Raw genomic sequence first — 25,931 nt, forward strand, 5'->3', positions numbered from 1 at the left:
GAAGAACATGGGTTTGAGTGTCCTGACAAAGACCTCTTACACTTACTACCCGTGACCTTGGACGAGTGACTCCAGTTCTGGGCCTGTGCTCTACCAAATGAAGGGACTGGACTAGCTAGCTGTGTGTGAGTGGGTAAGGAGAGGGAGTGGGAGGGCTCAAACAGACATAAGGAAGAACTTCCAGATTGCACTGAAATCATCCATAGGCCCTGGAGGTTGTAGTCTCTTTAATGGCCTTTAAAACCAATGAAATTCTTCTGCTGACTAACCACCCCCAAAGGTCCTTTCTAGTCCAGGAGGGCTTGGAAACATCTAGTGCTCTGGACACAAGTCAAGTGTGAATGACCTGTTAATCCCACAAGGGGGTGCCATTTCCTCACAAACCAAGTCCTGCAGGTGGTTAGAAAACAAGTCTGGGCATCTCACCAAGCTGGGTGGGATGAAGGCCCCATGGACGGGAAAAAAATAAAACTATATAGAATACATATATATATGCATACATAGAAAATATTTCTCTTCTGTTTAACACTGGCTCAGAAGATAACCTGGAATGTGATTCCTGAAAAGGAATGAGATTCCCTAGAGGGAATCTCTTAATCTGCTTAAGAGGAGGGAGCCAGGATGTTGACACTTCCTCAGTTCTAAGATGTAGATAATTAGTCTGAAGGTACAGGAGGCACAGAAATGCAGTCTATGAGCATGAGGCTGCCAACCTTGTGCACCCCAAGAAAGAAAACAAAGATGGGGCGGCTAGGTGACACAGTAAGTAAGAGCACCATCGAGAGGACCCAGGATCAGTCCCGGCCGTGTAACCTTGGGCAAATTACTTAACCCCAGTTGCTTAAAAAAAAAAAAGATGTCAGATGGCTGTGCCCTGCAAGAGGCCCTGCCAGGATGTGAAAGAGGATCCGGGGCCTTCTGAAGCCTCCTATCCTTCCATTCGTCTCATAATGCATGCAAGCTTTGTTACTGCATTGGTGCACACCTAACATGGGAAATACCTCTAATTTCTGAAAGTGACCAATACCTAAATGTTGGCAACAACTGCTCCCCGAGGTGGCTGCCCTTCTCTCGTTGGGTGTACCCTTGTCTTGTGCCTTTATGTTAAAATGGACCTGTCTGTTCTAGCAGTGGATCTGGTACAGGTTGATGGGCGATGAAGTAGAAGACCCTGGGATCCAGAGGTTACTTGTCCCTGTTGCTTTACCAATCCAGAGTGAGGTTCTTGAAAAGTCCTTGATTGGCTTTGAATCTGTGGCTTCCTCCCCTGCCTTAGTGTATCAGCTTGTGCCTCCAGTTTGAAGGTGCTCTTATGGTCAACTTTCCCATGGGCTTGTGCACATCCTTCCCTTGGCTTCTGTCTTGAGAGCATCCCAGAAGCCTAAAACATTAGTGCTGGAAGAGGTCTTGGAGACCAACCCCCTCATTTCATAGATAAGTGAGAGGGAAAGTAATTTGTCCAAAGTCCTACAACTGGTTTAGTGGCAGTCAGGGGCTAGAAACCATGGCCTGTTTCCCAGCCTGCAAAGGTGATTATCAAAGGCTAATGAGCAAAGCTTTTCTGGGACAGGTCAATAAATTGAGAGCATTTTGCTGCCAGGTATTGTCTGGAGGTTGGTTTGAGCCTGAATGGGTTCTTTTGAGAGCACAAGATTATAATAATATCCGCATTATCCCTGACAAAGTCTTATAGTTGGATAGTACTTTATAATTTTCAAAGTCCCTCCACTTTTTTTTCTCTTTCTTGATCCTTAGAACTATTGGGTGGTTAGAACAGGCATGATTCCCATATGAGAGAAAAGGAAGATGAGACTCAGGTTTAATGGCTTCTCCAAGACAGAACAGATGAATGGACCCTGGGTTTTGGACCCAGATCACCTGATTTCTAGTCTATGGGGGAGTTATAAAAAGACTGGCACTTACAGAGTCCTTTACAAGGCAGGATATATCCTTATGGCATTTTGGGGAGACTGAGACTTGATCTGCATTTTCTAGGGGATTATTATTATTACTAGGGGAAATGAACTGACTTGGTTAGGGCCACCTGGTCAGAAGGAAGCAAAGCTATGACCTGTGTCCCCTGACCTTTGGTCTAGTGTTGCTTTGTGGAGACAGACAATGCCTCTTCTTGCAGTTTAGGACAGTAGTGGTATGAGGAAAGGTATATTCTTTAAAAAGCAGCAACTGTAACTTTTATTGAATTTTCTTTTTGCCCATCTCTTGTGTGTGTCTCTGTGTGCCTTGAGACCAAAGTTTTATAGGTTTATAGGTTGTTTCTTCCCTTTGCTGTATCTGAGGTATCTCAGGTGGGGCAGGTCTATCTATGCCTGAATCACAAATGGGACATCCTCCTTTCAGAGAGCAGACATATCAGGAGGAGTTTGGTTTGGAGATGGATCTGGCTCTTCTTGGAGGCCTCAGGCTAGATCCAGCCCTGGAGTCATCTTGGCTCCTGCTGACAGCTGTGAACTGAGAGGTGGGAATGAGCTGGACAGGATCATAGCAGCCACAGGTAAAGGAGAAGAAGACTGAGGACAGCAGGCAGGGCTCCAGGCCTGTGCTGGTGACTGTGGTCTGCATAGTCATAGCCATAGGAGGTCCTGCAAGTCTTTTCCAGCTCACTATATTCGATATAGTTCTCATTAGTGTAGCAGCAAGCACCCCAGCATCCCCAGGGTGGCTGCCAACACAGCTTCTTGGATCTGCTTTGCTAAAGGAACGCAACTCAAAATGGGTTCGCAAGCTTACTTTAGTCAATTAAACATATCATTTTCCTTGTTCAGGGGAACGTCAGCACCCCAAACTTCAGAGTATACAGACAGGAGTTACAAGAAAACAGAAAAACATATCAAGCAGGCAGGCCTCCAAACTGTCCAACCATTACATCCATACCAAATCACAGTTGCCAGAGAGGGAAGCATCAACATCTGGGTTTTTCAAAGCTGGCAGGCTCTAAAGGGCTGCCCAGAGTCTTATCTGGTCAACTTACACAACACTTCTCAAAGTGAGCCCCAAAGCAAAGCCTCACAATCAGGGATTACATAGCCTTCTCCTGGCTCAGAGAATGTAACCACCCTCTTGACCCACTGCCCAATCACAAAGTATCTCCTGAGAAACAAGCCTCCCACCACAGGCTTCAGGTGCACTTAAGCCTAGGGTCAGGGAAGATCTTAAAAATTTACATTCCTATAACAATTAGGGAGGGTGCTATGGTTGCTCACCTGGAGAAGTAGAAATGAGGTGGAAGGATGGTGGGTGAAGGGGAATCCAACATTTTTGCCCAAAAACTGGCCCCCACCTTATCTTCTCCCATCTTACCTGCTCCACCTCTTCAAAGACCCTCAGCAGGTTATAGGCCAAGGCATTTTTCACTTCTGTTTCAGTCCAGTTCCTCCTGAGAAGTTCAGCTATCAGGTCTGGGTAACCTGAGACATCCTGTAGCCCTGTGGGGAGACTGAGAGGAGAAGTGTTGACTTTGCTGAGGACTGGAGGCAGGCATGGCCGTCCTTTTGAGGCCAATCTCCCCACTCTCACATCCAAAGAGTATACAGCCCCAAGCCTTAGGAGGATCCTAATTGAAGTTGTGTTTCTGAGAAAGGAGGCAGGTTTACTTAGCCATCTACCCAATCTCCCTCAGTTTCCTTATAGTCAGGCATTTGTGTGTGAACTTTGGAGGAAGATTGCCAAATGGTTGACTACAGGCATTGAACTGGTGACTTTACCCAGGTGAGTTTCCTGACTCCATGGACTTCCTGACTTCCCAGGGAAGGCTCCATGCCTTTTCTGCCAGAAAGCCCCAGCCTACCTTTGGGCAGAAAGGAGGTCACAATGGGAAGGGACAGTGAAATTGATATAGATATATGCCAGGCAAGAAAAGGTGGGAGGAGATGCATCTTTCTGGTAAATTAAAGACCCATGTTACTGGAAGCCTTGATTAGTTGGTCTTTTCTTAAATGCCATTCTCTGTGGGGTCAAGACAACTTCCTTGTTCTCTTACTCATCAACACCATCGTAATCCCCACCGAAGCCCACAGCTTCTGGTCCAGCAATGTTCTTGATATAATCGAGGTGATCTGTTCAAGGAAAGGCAGGAGTAGGTCACTGGGGCCTGGAGCCCACTCTGCCATTTCTCCCCACTCCTTAATAGCTTTAGGCACACTCACCTGCTACTTGAGACAGGGTAGCTTCCTTTTGGCAGGCAACGTACTGACTGTAGAAATTCACCATCACCAGACTTCGGGTCTTGTTCTGTTTAGAAAGAGGGGACTCTTTAGAAAGAGGGGACTTGTCTGGGGGAGAGTTACCAACCGAGCCTTTCCTAGGAGGGCCCCCCCCATCAGAAAAGGAGGTGCTGCCATCTAGGCTTTTAGAGTATTCTGAAGCTGCCTTCTCATCCCTTGGCCCCTTAAGCCTCCCCAAGGAAAAGCATCCTGCCTCTCCTAAGAGTATTCTTAGGTAAATAATTTCAACCTCTCTGAGTCTGTTTGTTTCTTGGGCCTTAGGGTAAGTATTCAACCTTCCAAAGAGACAGGGTATTCAGAATGCCCTTTTGAAAATAGAGGTGGTTGTGTATCTGAGTGGAAAGTAAGTGGGGGATATTGATTCATAAATGTAGACCTGAAGCAGGGAATTTAGGGTGACTGGGCTGGCAGTGGGCTTTCTGAAATTCCTTGCATTTATGGCATACCGTACTTTAAAGGTTTATAAAGCACTATATGTGTTGTCTCACCGGATCCTCAAAACAGCCTTGGGAGGTAGGTGTTATTATTTATTCTTCCCGTTTTGCAGGTGAGGAAACTGAGGATGAGAGAGGTTAAGTGTCTTGCCCAGAGTCAGATAATTTCTGAGTGTGTGAGGAGGGATTTGAACTGCTCTTCTCAATTCAGGGTCCAGCTGTCTAACTCACTTTGCCCCTAGCTGCCTATAAAGGAGCAGAGCCAGTCAGAGAAGCATGTGATGATGGCTGGGAATGAGGGTACATCCTGGTGGGCTCCATCCACCCACCGCTCTCCCCCGCCCCCAGCCCTTGCCCACTTCTTACCACCAGCAGGAGTATGTCATCTGGCACATTCCGCTTATGTTGACATAGCTGATAAGCAGAGGAGTGACTGAAAATCACAGGGGCTTGGGACAAGGACAGCACGTCCTTCATGGTGGCCACTGATACATGGGACAGATCGATCATCACACCCAAGCGGTTCATTTCTTTGACCACCTCCTGAAGAGGGGAGAGGAGGCCCTCTGTGTGCCCTGATGCATCAGACTCGGGGACCCCTCTGGTCCCAGGGTAGGCTACATCCCAACTGAACAGGGGCCCACTGTCTGATCTCTTCCCCCTGGACTTCCCCTTTCCCCATACCCATCTTTGCTTACTTCTCCAAATTCTGATAGGCCGGAACTCTCAGGTTTGTCATCTCCTCTGTCCACCAGCCAGTTGTCAACCCTGTGATGGTAAAAAAAAAAAAAAAGCTAACAGAGGGCATAGTTTGGCCCCTTCTGCTTCCCCAGAGCTTGGCCAGTCATACATGTCTCTTATTTAACCATTGAGGAAACAGGTCTTGATTGAATGCTTTGTCCACGGTCATACAAGAAGGCAGTGAAAGAAGTGGGGCTTGAATCAAGTGAGGCAGTGAGGCCAGAAGGGGCCCAAAGCTTGTGTGGTTGCCCTCTAGAATTCCTCAGTCAGCTCCTCCATCAGTCCCCTCTCCCAAACCCAGCCAGGAGTCCAAGCCAAGACATCATAGGAAGAAAGGCAGACCTCTGGCCAAGGCAGATGAACCAAAGGATTCTATCCCACCTGGGAATGGCATGTAGAAATCCCCACCCCCACCCCCTCCATTCCAGTCCAAGAGATTCCGTGGTTAGAGCCATCTTAGGTCTAAGAATGACCGGCAAAGCTAACCATGCGTATTTGTTAACAAGGGTCTTATTTTTTTATGTTGTGTTCCGTCATTCAGGAGGAGGAGGGAGGAGGGAAAGAAAATTCCTGTTAATTGAAAAAATTTTTTAAATGAATGGCACAGAATTAGGATCAGGGCACCCTCCCCTAGAATCCATAGTGGCTAACCCAAAGTTCTTACCAGGGTGTGTTACAGCTGTGGGTGAGGGTCATATAGCGCATGCCCAGGTAGTACAGTGCCCGGAGGACACCCAGACTGCTGTCAATGGAGTGACCACCCTCCACACCAATCAGGCTGGCCACCTTCTTCTCCTGGAAGGCCTGCTTTATATCTATAAGGGAAAGACTTTGGTGTTTAAGGTCTAGTGAAGGGAAGCCGTCACTGCCCACCCTGGATGATTCCAGGTAGCCTTGTGGTTCGATGTAGTGACTTAAGAGACCAGACGTGGCTGGGGAGGGACAAGTCAGTGAATCTCCCCCCTCATCCTTCCCCACCCATGATTGGATACCTGGATGAGTTTATCAACTCACTGAGACAAGTATTTCTGTGTCTAAATAAGGAAATGTTTATGTGTACATATGGGGTGGTGAGAGAAGGGGGAAAATGGGGCGGCTCTGACTTAACCCTAGAGGAGCTTGCCAGCGCTGGCAGAACTCACCTGAGCTGCTGGTGGCACACAGGAAGGTCTCAGGGTATGTCTGGCACATCCTGTGAATGACGTCCATCTGCTCCAGGGTTCTCTTCACTGCATCTTTGTTCTGGGTATCACAGGGCACGTAAGCCGACCAGAACTGCAAGCCAAGGGAGAGGAGGTTTTGGGGAGCTATCAGGGTGACACCCTGAGGCCCTTCCCATGCAGGCTGAGAGGCAGCTCAGGGAGAAGCTGGTCTCAGGAGGGCTAGGGCTACTGCCCCAGCCAGGTTCTCCCTGGACTTGGGGATGGTGAGTCTGAATCAGTAGAGGTTTCTGCAGAGGTCTGTTCTCATCTAGGACTGGTTAAGGTGTAGGGACATTCAGTCCCCTCCCAGTTAGCACCTCTGCCACAGCACTTGTATGATCACAGGCAAGTGTCTCAGTCTCCTCATCTGTAAAATAAGGGAATTGGGCTTGATCCCATGAAGAGCTTATGAACCAGGGCCTTCTTTTTCTCTCAGTGGTATAGTCACTAGGAATGGAGAAGGCCCTGAATGAGCTCCTCCATCCCCCAAGCCTTCCCCCACTTGGGCAAGAGGAATAGAGGTGCTGAAATGCTCGTGGCCTGATTTGTTCCTTAAAGGACTTCTGGAGTCATGCAAATTATGATTGAGTTAATAAGATGCACATTTAGAAAAGATTGTTTTTCTGATTAAAATCCATGCCCCTCTGTCTCAGAAAACAGGAGCTTGAGGGGGTGGATGAAGGGATATGGGGACAGGAGGAGATTCAAGTAGAAGCCAGAAGTGGGGGGTGGGGGGAGCACCTCACAGTGGAGGGCAGCTCCAGGACGACTGGCACCTGGATCCCAGCAGACATTAAAAGGAGGCTGGCCCTAGAATACTGAGAGTATAACTAAGTATACTGAGAATATAACTAAGCCCATTGTTGCCCAGGGCAGGGAGCCAGCAGCTGGCACAGGCTAGTCTAGGATGGATGCCTGGGGAACTTCTCCTTAGGGGACAGTGAACCAGAACTCCTTCTTTGAAAGCTGGTGACTGCTGTGGCAACAGCTACTACCAATATGCCTGTCTGTGCCATCCCCCTGCATCTCCAAGAGGGCCGGCATGCCCAGCTCTCTGGATCCTCCCTTGCCTCATACCTGGCCGCCCACGAGGCCAGCCCTCAGCTTTGGAATATTGGTGTGTGTGCCCTTCAGGTAGGTCAGGTTGGCTTCTGGCAGCTGCAGCTGGCCATTGAACCTCTTCAGGATTTGCCACGGTAGATCATTGTGTCTGGACAGGAGAAGAAGGTGCCAAGAGAAGGCAAAGGGGAGTGAGTGTCACTGTAGAGTCATGAGAGGTCAGATTTGGAAGGGACCTCTGAGACCCTCCCTTGTCCAGTTGAACCCACGTTCTGAAAAAGAGCCCCCAAGCCCAGCCCAGCCCAGCTGCTCCTGGTTATGCCCCCTGAGATTGAATAGAATGAGGTTAATCCATCTTGCACAGGGAGACCCTTTAAATCCTTAAAGGCAGTTATCGTGTGTCCCCAGAGTCTTTTCTTCTCCAGGACAAACATCCCCAGTTTCTTCAGCTGACTTTCATCCACGAGGCATCCACAACTTCATAGCACGAGGGGTGCTAAGAGTGCCGGAATTGGAGTCGGGAAGAAACCTGACCTTACTAGCTCTGGGACCTTCAGCAAGGCCCTTAATCTCTCCCAGCCTCAGTTTCCCCCACTGCAAAGATGGAGATAATTATAACCTTTCTGCCATGCTTGTTGTGAGGCTCAAATGCTTTGAAAACCCTAGAGGGCTACAGAAATGATAACTGTTATATACATATATATATAAATACCATATGCTGTAGGGCTCTTTATCATCCTGGTCATGTCTGGACAAGAAGAGGTTATCCCCCTGTCTTCAGGTAACTCCTTCAACTCTTGGCCTTGACTGGGGGTGGGGAACCTGCAGCCTTGAGGCCACATGTAACCCTCTACGTCCTCAAGTGCAGCCCTTTGACAGAGTCTTTGGATTCAGTCAAAAGGCCGCACTTGAGGACCTAGAGGGCCACATGTGGCTTTGAGGCCACAAGTTCCTTACCCCTGGCCTAGACCCTAGTGGGCCCCAGTGCTGCACCCTTTCCACCCTAATCCAAAGGGGCATCTCCTGCCCTGTGGATTTGAAACTTGTTTGCAGCCCAAGAAGGATGTCTTCTCATCCTCTCAACAGTCCATGCACTCTTTCTAGCTCCAAAATGATACTGGAGGGGTGATTCATTTTCACCCATTAACATATAACTCAAATTAGTTTGCTTGTAAGAGTTTTATACTGACAGGGCCCCAGAAGCAGTTATGGAATACATAGAAACAGGCTGAAGCTATGTCTCCTCCCACTTCTACTCATGTTGCTTAAAACCAATTGTCCTTGCAGACCATTGTCTCAGCTAGCCAGTGACTGGGGACACAAGAATGTTAGGGGCTGCTGATTTAACTCGAGGAGAAAGTCCCAGGCAACAGATTCCAAATGTCCATTGTTGCCTCCCTGGACTGTCAGATGCTACAGTCATCTCCCTCAAACCCTCCTAAGTAACTGGAATTGGGGAGGGGGCTTTTGTCTGGGCTTGTGTCTCTAAAAGGGGCAAGAGCCTTGTGTGGTTATGCTTGTACATTCTAGGAGAAGCATCACAGGCCAGGGAGGTCTTGATTGGGGCAGGGTTAATGGGGAGGGGGCATAGTGGGAGAAGCTGGTTCTGGGGACAGGAGGCTTGGAGGGAGAAAAGATGCAGTAGCTGCATGGTAACACGGGCACTGGGTCCCTGGAGGAATAGATGCATTGAGGGCAACCTTAATTCCCTTCCTGGCTCTGCTTCTGACTCTCAGGAGTTTGCCACCACGTGCCCTCCTGGGTGCCTGCCCTGCCCATTCTGCCAGCTTCCTTGGGAAGGTTGTTTTCTTCCAACCTTGTGGATTTGCCCTCCACAATCTGCTTCTGACCTTTGTTTACAGCTTTTTTTTTTCACCTTAGTACAATTTATACACTATACACATAAGACAGACCAGACTATTGGACACCTCCCTATATTTGAACAAGCGCTCTCTGTGCCTAGAATGGCCTTCTTCAACTCCACCTTTCAGATTCCTTATTCTCCTTTAAGATTCAACTCCTGTATCAACTCCCTCATAATGATCCTCTGATCCTCTCCTCCTCACCCCCTGCTGAAAGGATTTTTTTCCCTCTTCAAATGTCCCTAGTGTACTTGGTCACTTTTGTCCCTATCTATCAGACCCTACCTTGTAATATGCTTATCTGGTGACGTGATCCCCACAGTGAAATGTGACCTCCTGGAGATCAGAGACTATAATTTTTCATCTTTGTTTTTACAATGCCTAATTCTAGGGCTAGCTATTGACTCAGTGAAATTCAGGTCCTTTGGCTTAAAAAATACCTCTCCCCTTCCCTCCATCAGACCTTTCCTACTTCCTATCTGTTCTTCTAGTGCCTGAAATTCTGTCATCAACGTAAGTCATATTTTGTACTGGATCCCCCCGACAGTCTGATGAAGCTTATGAATCCCTTCTTGGAAGAATGTTTTTAAAGGCACCAAATAAAATGCACACCATCTCAAAGGAAACCAAATGTATTGAAGTAGTTATGAAAATATTTGGCCATAAGTCCATGGAATTCAACTTAGGAATCTCCACATTAGAGATCCCTTTGGTCTAAAGCTTTGCTCCCTCTTAAAATGCCGCTCATCTCACCCCTTAACTCTTCTCAGTCATTGAAACCTCAGTGTGAATGAACCTACCAAGACCTTTGTGTGTGAACCAGGTTTGAGGGAGAACAGGAAGGCAATGAGTGCCTGAAAGTGGAGGTGGGCTTCGGGGAGTAACAGGACTGGTTTAATTTTCCCCAGGTGATTATTCTGATGCTGCAGGGTCATAATGGAAAGTGGGCAGTGGGGAAAGTACTGAACTTGGAGCTTCTAGGCCCAGACTCCTTCTACAACTCCCTGCTGCAGCTAAGTTGGTGATGAGCCCCTCTGAACATTCTGAGGTTGGCTGATCCTTAGAGAAGAGATATGTGCCATCGGTGGGGCCCTACCCAAAGCCTTTCTAGCCTGACAAAGCTTGTGCCCTACTGGTACGTCCTTTGAGAATATAATGTCTTGTCCCCCTATCCCCATGCCACAAAGAGGCATTGGACAAATAGTTGAGCTTTGCTCATACATTATCCCTTTACTAAGACATTTGAGATTTTTGCCAAGGATCAAAATCAAGCTCTCCAGCTTAGAGTTTGCTGATTCTGCTCTTCTTTTTTTTTCTTTTAAAATCAGTCCCGTGATACTTCTCCTGTTCTCCACAGTTCTTCACAGGTCTCCATCCATGTGACTCAGCAGTGATGCTGACCAGAACCTTCAGGAGCCCTGCGAAGGGAGTTCCTGGGGACTTGACAACCCTGAGTCACTCCAGGTAGGCACCCTCTGACTGTTTCTTCCCTTTCTTAGCTCATCACAGGGATTCTGACCTCTCTATAGCCTGGCACAGTGTTCAGAGTTAACTGGTAGAGACCTTGATCTGATAACACCAATAAATTACTCCCTTGGATTTGTTTCAGTCTTTTTATCATTCTCCCTTTGCTCCGACTCAGCTGGTGCCCTGGGCCTGGAGTCAGGACAACACTAGCTGTGTGACCTTCTGCTTCAGTTTCCTTATCTGTAAAAGGGGCATAAGGATAGCAGGTTTGTTGAGTATAAAATGAGGTGGTATTTGTAAAATGCTTTACAAACCTGTAATGGCATATATTAGGATCACAGACTTAGAACTGAAATTCAGGGACCCTAGAGGTCACCTAGTTCAATCCCCAATTCCCTCAACTTCAAGATGAGGAAGCTGAGCCCCAGAGGAAAGAAATGTCTATGCCAAGGTCACACAGACATTGAGTAGCTTTCCTCACCCAAGGCTCATGGAGTTTGGGGAGGTGGGGAGGGGAGATTCCTTCCACAATTTCCCCTTGTCTTGGGAGGCTTCCCAGAGTTAAGACCCTGATGTGGATGGGCTGGTCGGGTATTACTTCAGTGACAAGTGGAAGAGCAAGGAAAAATATGGGGAAGGTGATGGGACATTGCTTTGTCTTTCCAAGGGTCCATGGATCTCACCATGGATTGGTGGGCGCCTATTGCTAGCTCCCCCACACACAATTATTCTTTATTCTGAGCTTTGGGGGCCGGGTTCTCCTCAGTGTTCCCTCTTCTGGGAGAGTATAGAGGAGGGTTCTCCCTTTCTCCCCATTCTTGATCAGAAAGATTGAAGTTTATACTAATTAAAGGTCATTTTGGGTTAGCCACTTTTGAGAATGTAAAGGACACCTTTGAAAAGGATCAGTTCTCTTTTACACTTTGTCTGAATTGCTTTCTCCTTGACAAGCCTGGCCCCCATAACAGAGGTCTCCTTTTTTAAGCAAATGGAGGCACTTGCCCTGAGTTCCCTCTTCTCCCCTACTGACACCTCAAAATCTCTTCATGTAATTCTCCATATTTTCATCCTTTGTTCCAATCTGAGGAAGAGATCATTCTTCTGCATGTCAAGGCTTTTGGTCCCATTTCATATCTCTCATCTCCAGGGATCAAATGTGAAACCTTCCCTTCCTAACCTGGATCCCTCCTCCCTTTCCAGTCTCCTTACTCCTCCCTCACCCCTCCTTCTCCAATCTCCCCTCTATAATCCAGTGACTCTGATGTTCAGCAAGATGGTCCCTTTCCCCACTCCCAAGCATTGTCACTGGCTGTCCCCATGCCTGGAATACTCTCCCTCCTTTGTCACTGCCTCCTGGCTTTTCTGGCTTTCTTCACACTGCAGTGAAAGTTTTTCCTCCAAGAAGTCTTTCCCAATTTCCCTTAATGCTAATGCCTTCCCTCTGTCCATCATCTTCAGTTTACCCTGTCTGTTTCTTCCTTGGTCATACATAGTCACTGCCATTTTCTCACCCATTAGACCATAAGATCCTTAAGAGCAGGGGCTACTTTTTGTATCCTTAGTACTTAGCACAATGCCTGACCCATCATAATAGGTGATTTAATAAGTGTTTCTTGACTTGATTTCTCTTTCTCTTTCATCTTCCTTTGATTCTTATACATTGACTCCTTTCCTGCTGCCTACAGATGGAAGCTAGTCTTAGCCATCCTTTAAACAACAGTACTTGATTCTGCCATCTCCCCAAACTTGCATCCCATATCTCTTCACTCTTTCAGAACCAAACTTCTAGAAAAAAAAACTCCACATGTCATCACCTCCTGTTCCCTTCTCAAGCCCTGACAACCTGACTTCAGATCCTACTATGCCATTAAAATGGCTTTCTCTGAAGTCACCAATGACCTCAACTGCTACATCGGATGACCTTTTCTTCATTGTCCTTCACCTTGGCCTGTGTGTAGCTTTTCACGCTCTTTTCTTCCTCTGGGATACTTTCACAGAATCACAGAATTTGAGAGTTGGAAGGGACCTCAGTGGCCATACACTGTCAACCCATAGAAGCCACAGACAAGGTTCTTCCTAGGGGAGAATTTCTCTTCTCCCCAACAAAGATCCCTATCTTTTGGTTCATCTCCCACCTATATGCTTACTCCTCTTTAGTCTTCCTTGCCATATTATCATCCATCTCTTATGAATTAAGTGGGGCTCTTCCCCAAGGCTCTGTCCTGGGCTCTCTTCCCTTCCCTTCTCTCTCTAGCCCTGCCCCCCTCTCCTAAATTCCCTTCTAGGAGGTCCTCTTGGATCTCCCCAAGTGAATATTTCAAAGGCATCTTTGACTCAACAAGTCCAAAATGGAACTATCTTCTTCAAAACCATCTCTCCTCTAATCTTCCCTATTTCTGACAAGGGCACACCATCTTTCCTATCATCTAGGCCCACAGCCTCTCAGTCATCTGTGGTTCTTCTCTCTTTTACACTGTACACAAGCAATCACTTCCCAAGTCTTGTCAATTCTGTCTCCCCAGCATCTTTCCCATTGGGCCCTTCTCTGTCTTCACTGGGTCCCTACCCTGGTACAATTCTTCATCACTTCTCACTTGCACTACCACAAGAACCTCCTGGTTGGTCTTCCTGCTTAACATTTGTCCCCTCGTTAATCTATTTTCCACGAAACGGCCAAAATAATGTTCCTAAAGGAAGCAAACAGAGATCTGAGATGAGATTTGTAAAGCACTTTGTAAACCTCAAAGTGCCACATCAATGCTAATGATTATTATTAATATTATTAAGCAGCATCAGAGGGGAGCTTTATACCCAGATCTCCTAACTTAAAACCAGACAAGAGAAGGCAAAACTCTTGTAAACTTTGAAGCACAACATTAATGTGTACCATTTCTTACTCTCCCTTTAGTAATTATCCTTCCTAGCATGATTCACCACTCTCCATTCCAATCAAACTGGACTTCTTCCTCCAATGAGGCATTTTACCTTTTGTCTCCCTGCCTTGGAAGAGGCTGGCCCTTCATGCCTGGAATACACTCCCACTTCTGCCAATCCTCTTATTTCTTCTGGTTTAGCCAGGGACTACCTCCTGCTGCAAAAAAATCTCTCCATACTTGCCGGCCCCCCCCCCCCCCCCAAATGGTTAGGACTCAGCCTCTTCAAATTCCCTTGTATCTATTACTTTGTGTACATCTTCTGTAGTCCCAGTAAAATGTAAATCCCCTAAGGGCAAAGACCATCCCCGGTACCTAGCACAGTATCTAGCACATAGTAGGTGCTTCATAAATCCTTATTGAGTGAACCAGGAATTGAGCAACTTGATAGGGCTTCAGATGCTAAGGTGTGATGGTCTTGGAGACTACTCTGGTCTCATTTAAAGTTGGAGGAAGAGAAATCTAGACAGGGAGTAGCACTGGACAAAGGGGGCTGCTGCCACTGGAAGAGAATCCAAACTCCCTGAGTGTTTCCGACATCACGTAAGATATGTTATATCTGGGGGCAGCTAGGTGGTGCAGTGAATAGAGCACCAGCCTTGGAGTCAGGAGGACCTGAGTTCAAATGCAGCCTCAGATGCTTAACACAAAAACTAGCTGTGTGACCTTGGGCAAGTCACTTAACCCCAATTGCCCTCCAAAAAAGAAAAAAAAAAGATGTTATATCTGTGCCATCCACCACTCTCTGATTGTTGGAGAGGGCGAGAGGAAGGGGGTGCCCTCTCATGGGCAGAGCTACTTACCCATCGATTAAGGGCGTCTCACTCATGATTCTCACTGCTTCATCCCTGAATTGGTCTGCGGTGCAGAGTGCCAGACAAGACCAAAGCCACCAATTCCACATTGTACTGTAGTTTCCCCTTTAGGACTGTCTGGAGACTCTTAAAACTCGCCAAGTCGCCTCCCTCCTGCCCTGGGCTTATCTTTCCCTGTATGGAGTAGATTAAGTGTTATAACAATACCATTTTTGTGCCAGGTGAATATGATCAAGCATGCCCTTTGACTAGGAAAGTATAGGTTTAGCCTGCGTATTTATACTGTTTCACCAACTTATTGCCCTTTGGACTGAGAACAGACCAGTCTTGGGCAAGTAACAGGGCTGGGCCAAGGAATGAACCTGAAATTCCAAATCCCAGAATCTCTGCCTCTGCTGGATTTGAAATGGAATAGATGACCTCTTAGGGTGTCATAGTAGTGTGTGTGGCAATGGGGAAGCCTGTCCTATAAATCTGATTTTACCTATAGTGGAATAGTTACCTAGATAAAGGCTTGGGAATAGGTAAAAGAAAAAATAGGTTAAAAAATAGGCAAAAAGATAAATAGGTAAAAGAAAAAAAATTTATGAGAGGGGAACAACTTTATCAAATAGGTCCATGCCAGCTTGATAACCCCCAGGTGAATGCTGTGCTTTATGACACAGAGGGGAATTCCAAAGGAAAAAGAGCCAGAGTTCAAATTTAGTAAGGAAGGAAACAAGGCAGCTGTCATGAGTATGCTGGGGTTGGTATCAGAGGGCAGGGCAGGATGGTATTTGGGAAGAACCATAGATTTGGATTCATACTCCTTCTTCTGCTTACTGTGTGACCCCAGGAAGTCACTTAATTTCCCTGGTCTCAATTTCCTTATCTGTAAAATAGCCTCTAGGACAAGGATTATACACACACATATGTATGTATGTGTGTGTATATATATATATATATACACACATATACATATATAATAATTTCAGCAACTTTTATTAGTATGCAGGCTTTGCAATGAGACATCAATAACCCATTTTTTCCACTAGTTAAGAACAGTATGTGGATTCAATTGGTTAAATCTTGTCGCATATTTGCTTTAGTCTGTGAAAACCTAAGTTAAAAATAAGGATGTTCTGATCAGTCACTTCCTCTTGGTCAAGGATTCTTAAGATGTTTTACGTCCTAGTGGTAAAGCCTAGGGATCCCTTCTCAGAATCATGTTCTCAAAGGCATAAAATAAAATACTTAGAATTACTAAGGGAACCAATCACATTATAACACAGTTGTAAAAGTATATATACATATATATATATATATATTTTTTTTTTTTTAAGTTCATGAACCTCAGTAGAGTGAGTGAGGGGATAAATCTGGGAAGGTTGACTAAAGCCAGACAATGAAGGCAGGACTTTTACAGGATAAACACTTTATAATTTGAGAGACTAAGAAAGGATTCCCTGACTGAAAAAAAAACCCACAAACCTTCACTATCACTACCACCCATTTATTGGCCATGGTATACAATTCCACCATTAGAAAGTCATTTCTTTAGATGAGAGTTACTTTGGATTTGATTTTGATTCTCTACAAGATACTTCTCTGCCATTAGTCACTATTGTGGGTGATTATGAGTAGGCAGAGGATATAGTAGGGCACTGAATACTTGGGGCTGGGATCAAGGGTGAGGAGAACCAAGGATACAAGTTTACTTAAAAAGTGAGCTTCTGGGAGGTGATCAGAAATTAATATAGCAAAACATTAGTACTGTCACTATTTTAAAAACATTTTTCAATTCTGAATTCTCTCCTTTCTTCTTCCCCTCCCCCATTCATTGAGAAGGAAAGAAATAAATATTATACATAATAAATTATATATATATATATATATATATGTGACATCATGTAAAGCATATTTCCATGTTAGCCATGTTGCAGGGGAAAAAAGTAAGAAAAATAAAGTGAAAAAATATGTTTTAGTCTTCACTCAAAATTTATCAGTTCTCTTCGGAGGTGGATAGCATTTTTTATCATGGGTCCTTTGGAATTATCTTGGATCATCGTATTGATCAGAGTAGCTGAGTCATTCGCGGGTGATCATCATTACAATATTGCTGTTACTGTGTACAATGTTCTCCTGATTCTGCTCGCTTCACTTTACATCAGTTCATATAAATCTTTCCAGGTTTTTCTGAAGCCATCCCCTTAATCTTTTCTTACAGCACAATCATATTCCACCATAATCATATACCACCACATACACCACAGCTAGTCCCCAATTGACAGGCAGTGCCTCACTTTCTGACTGTCTAATACAAGATAAAGGGGCAGCTCGGTGACACAGTGGATAAAATGCTAGCTCTGGAGTCAAGAAGACCTGAGTTTAAATTTGACCTCATTTACTCACTAGCTGTGTGAACCTGGGCAAGTCATTTAACCTTCTTTGCCTCAGTTTCCTCATCTGTTAAATAAATTGGAGAAGAAAATGGTAAACCACTCCATTATCTTTGCCAAGGAAACCCCAAATGGGGTCATGAAGAGTCAGACACAACTGGAAAATGATTGAATTGTCAACAAAATACAGGATGTGAGCGGAAAGGAGGGTGTAGACTCAGGACCCAAGAACAAACAGATTGATGAGAGAAAACAAGAAGGGTGAACTCATTATCCTTTTCCCAAGTCCTTAGTCTGACTCAATTGCACTGTTAGGGGAGCAGCCTGGGTATTCAGTTGGGGGGGTGGAGGTGGGGAAAGGGAATCAGCCAGAGATTATAGGACTTACATATGGAAGGCATCATCTATTTGAAATCCCTCATTTTATAGATGAGGAAACTGGGGTCTGTAGCAGCAAGCACCCCAAGTGTCCCCAGGGTCGCTGCCAACACAGGTTCTTGGATCTGCTTTGATAAAGGAAAGCAACTCAAAATGGGTTAACAAGCTTACTTTAATCAGTCAAATATGTATCATTTACCTAGTTCAGGGGAAAAAGGTCAGCACCCCGAACTTCAGAGTATACAGACAGAATTATCAAGACAGAGAAACAGATCAAGTAGACAGTTTCCAAACTGTCCAACCATTACATCCATACCAAATCAACATCTGGGCTTTTCAAAGCCGGGGGACTCTCAACAACGGCTTTCCAGAGTTTCATCTGATCAAATCACAGAACACTTCTCAAAGTGAGCCCCAAAACAAAGCTACACATCAAGGCTTATATAGCCTTCTCCTGGCTCAGAGAATGTAACAACCTTCTGGACCCACTGGCCAATCAAAAAGTATCTACTGAAAAACAAGCTTCCCACCCCAGGCTCCAGGTGCACTTTAGTTTAGGGGCAGGGAAGATCTTTAAATTTGTATTTCCATTACAGGGTCCAAAGGGATTAAAACAACTTGGATTCAAACTTAAGTCTTCAGACTTCAAATCTAGTGCCTTTAATACTACTCTAAACTAGAAATTTTCGTATCCAGAGTTGCCTTTCCTCAGAACACAGCCTTTTGCTTTCCAGAGTAACAGCTCTTAAGTCTAGTGTCAGTCACTCACCATGCACCATAAGATGGTCCCTTAACATCCCAGGTGTGTTTGCATCATACTAAGAGCCTTCCCTGTTCTCCCTCATACTCTCCCTATCCTAGTGATCTGGGCTCCATTCCCCATGCCCAGTCACCCACCTCCTTATTCTCATCCTCCTTAACCCTCTCCCTTAATGTCTCACTCAAGGTCTCCCCCTCCCCCCCTTTTCACTGTGCTCTCTGAAATGCCCTCTCCATGATTAGCAAATTCACTTTCATCTTAATTCTGTTTCTTTCTCACCCCCTACATCTTCTGGCTGTCATTGCACCCTGATTCCCTTGGCATCCTTGACCACTCTTTTCAGCATTTTTACTCATACCCCGTGACTCACTAGCTGGAATAGTCTTTTCTCCACCTCTTGAAAATCTTAAGTTCCCAATCACTCTTTGAGAAAAACACTAATTAACCTCAAACAACCCCCTTCTTGTTACAGACAAACCAATGAAGAACTAAGTAATTCACTCAAAGATAAACTCTTGGCCAGTGACAGAGCCAGGAGCTGACTTTAGACAAATATTTGTATTTCATCAATTTAGCTGCACTTTCAATCTAGAGTCCTCTAATTCTAAGCCAAGAGGCTAATGCAGTTTGTGGTTAGTCCCCCAGTTCTGCCAAGTCTGAGAGACAGCATGATCCTATAAATAAATACAACTATTCTCAAGACAATCTTTTAGGATCCTCTTACTCTGCAGAGACAACTGATCACCATTTCTGCTTGCTGCCATCTTCTCAATACTCCTCCCCACTCAGGCAAGATGCAATGAAATCCAAGCCAATATCTGTCCCTGTTAAGCACAGGCTCCAGCACAGGATCAAAGATGCTCAGAAATAGAAGGGACCAATTGAATCCCAATCCATTACTGCAAAAGAATCTACTCTACAATCTACCCATCAAGTAGTCATCTAACCTTTGCATAGAGACTCTTAATAGAGGCAGAAACTCCTCCTCCTCCCTACTAAGATCCCAAGTTCATTTCATTGCTGCTGTTTGTCACTCTTTCTCCAAGAGGACCATTACATCAGGGAGGTGATACCATGATGTGCAAGTGAATTGGATTTAAGTGAGGGAGGGTTATGCAAAGTTGTTAGCCTCGCTTTCTTTTCCTGACCTATCTGGGTCCAGTGGCCAGATATCAACCAGGACAACTGGAGATGGTCCAAGATGCAGTGGGGACCTTGGCCTTTTCAAGCTAAGGTCTTTGACAGGTTTCAGTTTGATACTAAAGGCAGTTAGGTGGTGCCATGGTACACAGAGCATGGGACCTGGAGTCAGAAAGACCTGAGTCCAAATTTTGACCCCAGATACTAACTGTATGACATTGGACAAAGCACTTAACTTCTGTCTGTCTCATTTTTCTCATCTGTAAAATGGAGATGACCTACCTCTCAGGGATATTTGAGAAGATCATATGAGAGACTTTTGTAAAGTGCTTTGCAAACCTTAAAATACTATATAAATGCTAGCTATTACTATTATTGTTTATTATTATTATTAGTTATCCTTAATTTCCCAACTGGATTACCCAAAAGAAACAGGGTTTCTTTTTTTGTTTGTTTTGGAGGGGCAATTGGGGTTAAGTGACTTGCCCAAGGTCACACAGCTAGTAAGTGTTAAGTGCCTGAGGCAGGATTTGAACTCAAGTCCTCCTGACTCCAGGGCTAGTGCTCTATTTACTGCACCACCTACTGCCCCAAGAAACAGGGTTTCTAAGCTAATTAGACAACAACCTTGAGAGGTAAGTTGCACAGGTGTTAGCCACATTTTTACACCTGAGGAAACTCAGCCACAGGGAAGTTTTCATCAGACACTGTTCAGTGTCTTTCTCTCTCTCGTGTCTTTCCTCTGAGATTACTTCTCATTTACCTTGTATACATGCTGTATGTGCACAGTTTTGGTTTTTTTTGCATGCTTTTCCATTAGAATGGGAGCTCTCTGAGGGTAGGGGCTGTGCTTTTTTACCTTTATTTGTATCCCTAAGGCTTAGCACAGTGTCTGGCACATAGTAAGCATTCAGTAAATGCTTGTTGACTGACTGACCTCAACTTGCCAATCAGCCTCTCCCACATCTGCTGTTGGTGGATCCTACATTCAGGCACATTAACCAACACACTCCCTATCCAACATGTATTGCTGTCACTTTCCTGCCATAAGCCTTGAACTTTCCTTATATCTATAAAGACGCCTCCATCTCCACCTCATGACAAACTACCCTTTACTGCCTTGAGATTATACTCTCTTTAATTCAACTGGACAAACATTTATGACATTCCTGAAACATAGAAGACCTTCCATGGAAGGAACACAGAAAAATCCAACCTATCCTTCAAGATCCAGTTCAAATCACACCCCCAGGAAGCTTTATTTATAAAGCAATGAAAATATGGGCCTGAAGATAGACTGGGAAGCACTAGGTTGCCAATGGTGGGGGTGGGGAGGATCTGGACTGAAGGATCCCAAAGGTTCTCCTCATCTATTGAATGAGGAAAGTCTTGCACATATAGCCCTGTAAATTTCCTCATGGCAAGGTGTAATCCATATGTCATTTGGGACCCTTCTCCTGATAAAATTGATCTGAGCATATTTTTTGGAGGAATTCTCCCAAAATCTCTTTGAATTGCCACCTTCCTTCTTGTGAAACCCTAGGAAGTCAGATTCTGGCTTATTTTGTTCTTATCAAAAGGGCCCCCAATTCCCTGCAAGCATCTAGGCTAGCAAGACATTAACAATAGCACAGGCTTTCTTTATTTTGACACAAAAGACAGAAAGATTTTATATCCAGGACACTCAGTCATCTGGAAAACTCATTCTTTCAGGGTGCCAAGTTGCTCTCCTTTTGGTGGATCCTACTTTGCCTTTAAGACTATACAAGCTTTCTCCAAAGATAATTGGCCAAAAGATAGGAACAAATAATTTCCAAAAGAAGAATTTCAAAGTATTAACAACCATATGAAATGATGCTCCAAATCACAAATAGTAAGAGAAATACAAATCTAAACAACTCTGAGGTTTAACCTCACATCCTGCAAATTAGGAAAGATAACAAAATATGGTTATAATCAATGTTAGAAAGATTATGAGAAGATAGGCCCACTAGTATATTGTTGGTAAGCTATAAATCCATAGAATAATTTGGAAAGGAACTTGAAATTATACAAAAAAGTAACTAAGATATTCATACTCTTTGACCCAGAAATTCTAACACTAAAATTATACCCTGAGGAGGCTATGGAAAAGAAGAAGTCCCCATGTACATCAGCATATTCACAGCAGCATTTTTTTTTTGTAATAGCAAAGAATTGGAAACAGAGTAGTTGTCCATCCTTTGGGGAATGGCTAAACAAATTATAGTATATGAATATTATGGAATATTACTGTGCTGTAAGAAATGACAATGTGATGAATAAAAAGAAGTGGATAAAGATATATATGAACAGATGCAGAATGAAGAAGGCAGAGTCAAGAATACAATATATACAACATTTGCAACAATGTAAATGCAAAGAACAATCATAAAAAAATTAAATGTTGCAAAAAGCAAACAAAAACAAATTACAAACAAAAAAAGAAAACATACAAGAAAACCTCCCCACCCCATTCCTTTGCTGAGGTCTGCAAGTGTGGCACATTGCACATATTTCCAGACTTCTATAATCAGTTTTACTGATTTCCTTTTCCTTTTTTTAAAAAATCATCTGTTGGGGCGGCCAGGTGGCTCAGCGAGTAAGAGCACCGGCTCCAGTGTTGGGATGATCTGGAGATCAAATCCCGGGCTCAGATACTCAGCACCACACCCAGAAATAACTGGCCATGTAACCTTGAGCAAGTTACTTAACCCCGATTGCTTATAAAAAAAAGAAAAAAGAAAAAAAGTAAAAAAATGATCTGTTGTATGGGCTTGCTGTCTGTGAGGGAAAGGGAGAGGGATACTGGAGAAAATGTTGGTGATAGTAAAAAAAAAAATCCAAAGACCGCAATAAAATTTATTTCTTAAAAAAAAAAAAGAAAGAAAAAGCTCTAGGCTAGATGACTCACAGTACCAGAGAAGAACTCCAAGTTGTTCCTTAGTGCATATGGTTCCCTGTTGCACTGATCTTTCTAGCACTAAGAAGGACAAGATCTGGAGGTTTGTTGTTTCTGAGATTGTTTCAGAATTTCTTTCTGGCATTTAGCTTCCCAGTACATGTGATTCTCTGAAGGGGGTCACTCTTGTAACCTTTGTCCCCACTGTTTTGCTTAGCCTGGCATCCTTGATAGAGCTGAGGTCAAAGCAATACAAGACCTGAAATGTTGGTCTTGAATGCCAATATTGGTAAGCATAGATGCCACATTTTAGGAAGGACATTGATAAGCTGAAGAGTGCCCATAGGAGGCTAGCAAGAATGGCAAAAGGCCTAGGTGACTAGGTAAAGAACCTACCAGACAAGTGTCATAGTAGACAGAACACTAGACCAGAAGACCCGAGTTCGAATCCAACCTCAGAACTTTACTGGCTGTGTGACCATGGGCAAGTCACTTCACCTCTGTCTGCCTCGGTGTCTTCAACTGGAAAATGGGGAGAATAATAGCCACCTACCTCCCTGGTTGTTGTAAAGATTAAATGAGATAACATTTGTAAAACATTTAGCACTGTACTTGGCACATACTTAATAAATGTTTGTTTCCTTGTTTTTTCCCTCCCTCTCTCCTTTCCTTCCTTCTTTTCTTTTTCTCCCTCTTTTTCTTCCTTCCCTCATTTCCTCCATCCTTTCCTCCTCCCTTTTTCTCTCCCTCCCTTTCTTCTTTCCATGGGGAATAGCTGAACTGGCAATGTTGAGCCTGGAGAAGAAAAAACTTAAAGAAGATAAATAGCTGTCTCCAGGTATTTGAAGGGCTATCTCCTGAAAGAGACATTAGACTTGTTTTTGTTTGGTCCCCAAGGGCAGAAGCAGAGGCAATAGGTGAAAATTGTAAAGAGATCCGGTTAGACTTGATAACCTGATAACTGGAAAAAAAAAAATGTCCTAACAATTGGAGCTGTCCAAATGAGAGCTGATGAGCTGTGGCCTCCCGAGGAAGTGCTGGGTTCTCCTTCCCTGAAGGTTTTCTGGAAAAGGTTAGATGGCCACACCCTGGTGTAGTGAATAGGTGATGCCACCCCTCCCCTGCCCCCCAGTTTCCAGGTAAATAATAATCAATAATCAAATCTTTAAGACTGTCATTTGTTAAGACTAAGTTGGTTAACAAATTCTGAATTACCACCCCCCTCTCTTCAAAAAGTGTTTGCGCTTTTTTTTTTAAAGCAATTGGGGTTAAGTAACTTGCTCAAGGTTACATGGCCAGGTGTTTCTGGGTGTGGTGCTAAGTGTCTGAGCCCGGATTCGATCCCCAGGTCATCCCGACACTGGGGCTGGTGCTCTTACTTGCTGTGCTACCTGGCCACCCCAAGTGTTTGCACTTTTGTTACCTGTGTGGTCTTAAGCCACGTTACCACTAAGCCACGTTACCGCAGGGAGGGGATTCAGTTTTCTACAGCCAATAAAACATCTCCTTTTCTGTGGACAAACTGGATGTTTCCAGTTTCTTAAATTGCAGAATTTCAAAACATTAGCAGTTTTCAATCATTTTCTTTTCCTTGAACAGTTCGGCTCTGGATAAATGATATTATATTAATGTGGAATTAACACTTGTATATATTGTGCATGTTGTGGAATGTAACTGAATTATATAAGAATCTGAAGAAGCTTTAAGAACAGTGGTCTTTGAAGGTGTGATACCTGGCTCATTTGAAGATGGTTAGTAACTTAAACATGTTTTACCATAGATGACTCAGTGGATATATAATCTGGAACACATCCCATCCCAACCTTTGGTTAAAACTGGAATAAAATAGACGGCTCTTAGGTAAATTCATTTGTGATCTACCTACAAAAACTACTATTACCTGTGTGTTCTATAGGATTAAACCCTCAACAGAATCTCATCTTCCCAAGGGGAGAATGAAGAGCTTAATTTAACAGTAAATAACAAAGCAAATAACTAGAGTGAAAATTTCATTTATTTATTTGTTTGTTTAACTTTTTGGAGGGGAGAAGGCAGGGCTGTCGGGGCTAAGTGACTTGCCCAATGTCACACTGCTACTGTTAAGGCTGGATTTGAACTCAGGTGCTCCTGACTCCAGAGCTGGTGTCACTGCACCACCTAGCCACCCCAAAAATTTTATTTTTGAAAAAAAAAAAAAAACAATAACACGATCAGATAATTACATATGTCAAATATAAAAATTGGGTTCGGAGTTTTCTTATTTTTTCAGTTGTTCTTTGAATTTCCTAAATATGCCAACATAACAATTTGCTAACTTACATCACAAGGCAGTTATAGGTAATAAACTAAAGTTCCATCCCTTTCTGGAACTTGAGTCTGAGGTACAGAATGGAATAGATGAACACCAGAAGTTAAATGACAATGGAGTCGGTGCCAATTTCAGAGGCACTTTTAGTCTTTGCTTACATAACTACATTGGCAAATACGAAATTCATCACCAGAAGGGCTCATTCTACAAGTCAGATTCTTTTAGATTATCCCTTTAGCCTGTCACTGGCAGTGTTTAGATAAGGATAGGAGTAGCAAGGAGTACAGAAAAAATGTAAATTTTCTGTTCTAGAAGTTCCTAATTTGATCTCATTAGAGCCGTAAGGTTTGATCTAGCTCTCACCACTTGATAACTGAGCACAATTACCAGATGCCTTCTATCTCACTTCACTTGTAGTTCACTAAGAGATTAGGCAGTGTGGTCTAATGGGTAGTGACTAAATTGTTTCCTTTTGTAATTTCTAATTCACAACTAAAATTAAACCTTAAACTTAATTACTTTAACCTGTTAGTGGGGTTGGTAAGCTCTTAATATTCTGCTTTTCACTGATTGCTATGCCAACTTGACAGAAAACCATTATTACTATTTTCTATATTTCTAAAGAGTTTTTAAAAACAACATTTTACATCAGTCTTTTAGCAATTAAATCTATAACCCAAGAGAATAAAATAATTAATTTTTATAAACCACATTTCTAATCACATTTATGTTAGGCACTATTTTCATACTGTTAACAAATTAGTAAGTTGTGGTAACTTGGCTTAAGACTGCACAGCTAACAAATTTCCTGATCCATACATATTTCTAACACTTTGCCTTAATGCCAAATAGTAAAATAAATTCTGACTTATCATAATGATCTTAGGGAATTTTTTTAAATCATGTTTTTAACTTTCTTAAAACATTTCAAAGAATGTTATTTCAAGACTCACTACAATAATTTCAGTGTAAAATCCACAATTTAGAGAAACACTACTAATTTCTGATTAGTTTACCATGTCAAATTTCTATAAATTGGGGGAAAGATCCCTTTCTCTGTCTATCTTTTAATTTTGGCCACAACCAAAAGACCAAGATTTTTTTTTAAAAAAAGTTTTCTCTTTGCTTTTGTCCTTTCAGAGAAAAAATAACTTTATAGATAAGATAATGAAAGAGACACAGAAATGCTTCCTGGCAAAGTCTTCCTGGTCCAGCTGATTTAAGACTCCATCCTTTTCTCAGCTTCTTGCCTCATGCAATTGAAGTCACATCGAAGGATGTGCTGGCTAATAG

The 25,931-nt window shown here is 43.7% G+C and overlaps 1 protein-coding gene across 3 annotated transcripts in view; it reads right to left on the minus strand.

The window, feature by feature from the left end:
- Positions 1–2,166: 2,166 nt before the first annotated feature.
- DPEP1 (dipeptidase 1) overlaps positions 2,167–25,931 on the minus strand; it is a 45,652-nt gene continuing 21,887 nt past the window's right edge. For 2 of the 3 annotated variants that reach the window (XM_069085524.1, XM_069085525.1), the window contains exons 2-11: positions 14,743–14,928; positions 7,696–7,828; positions 6,559–6,691; positions 6,081–6,231; positions 5,374–5,443; positions 5,042–5,218; positions 4,164–4,248; positions 3,998–4,073; positions 3,319–3,454; positions 2,167–3,221 (exon numbers count right to left, since the gene is read on the minus strand). In XM_069085524.1, coding sequence (XP_068941625.1) covers positions 3,171–3,221; positions 3,319–3,454; positions 3,998–4,073; positions 4,164–4,248; positions 5,042–5,218; positions 5,374–5,443; positions 6,081–6,231; positions 6,559–6,691; positions 7,696–7,828; positions 14,743–14,843 — 1,113 coding nt within the window. In that variant the 5' untranslated portion in view covers positions 14,844–14,928 and the 3' untranslated portion in view covers positions 2,167–3,170. The remainder of the gene's footprint in view (positions 3,222–3,318; positions 3,455–3,997; positions 4,074–4,163; positions 4,249–5,041; positions 5,219–5,373; positions 5,444–6,080; positions 6,232–6,558; positions 6,692–7,695; positions 7,829–14,742; positions 14,929–25,931) is intronic. The other variant, XM_069085526.1, reaches the window with a different exon arrangement.

Source organism: Petaurus breviceps, unplaced genomic scaffold (genome assembly GCF_028583685.1).
Source record: "Petaurus breviceps papuanus isolate PSGF00001 unplaced genomic scaffold, PetGlider_PUasm1.0 176, whole genome shotgun sequence".
NCBI lineage: Eukaryota > Metazoa > Chordata > Mammalia > Diprotodontia > Petauridae > Petaurus > Petaurus breviceps.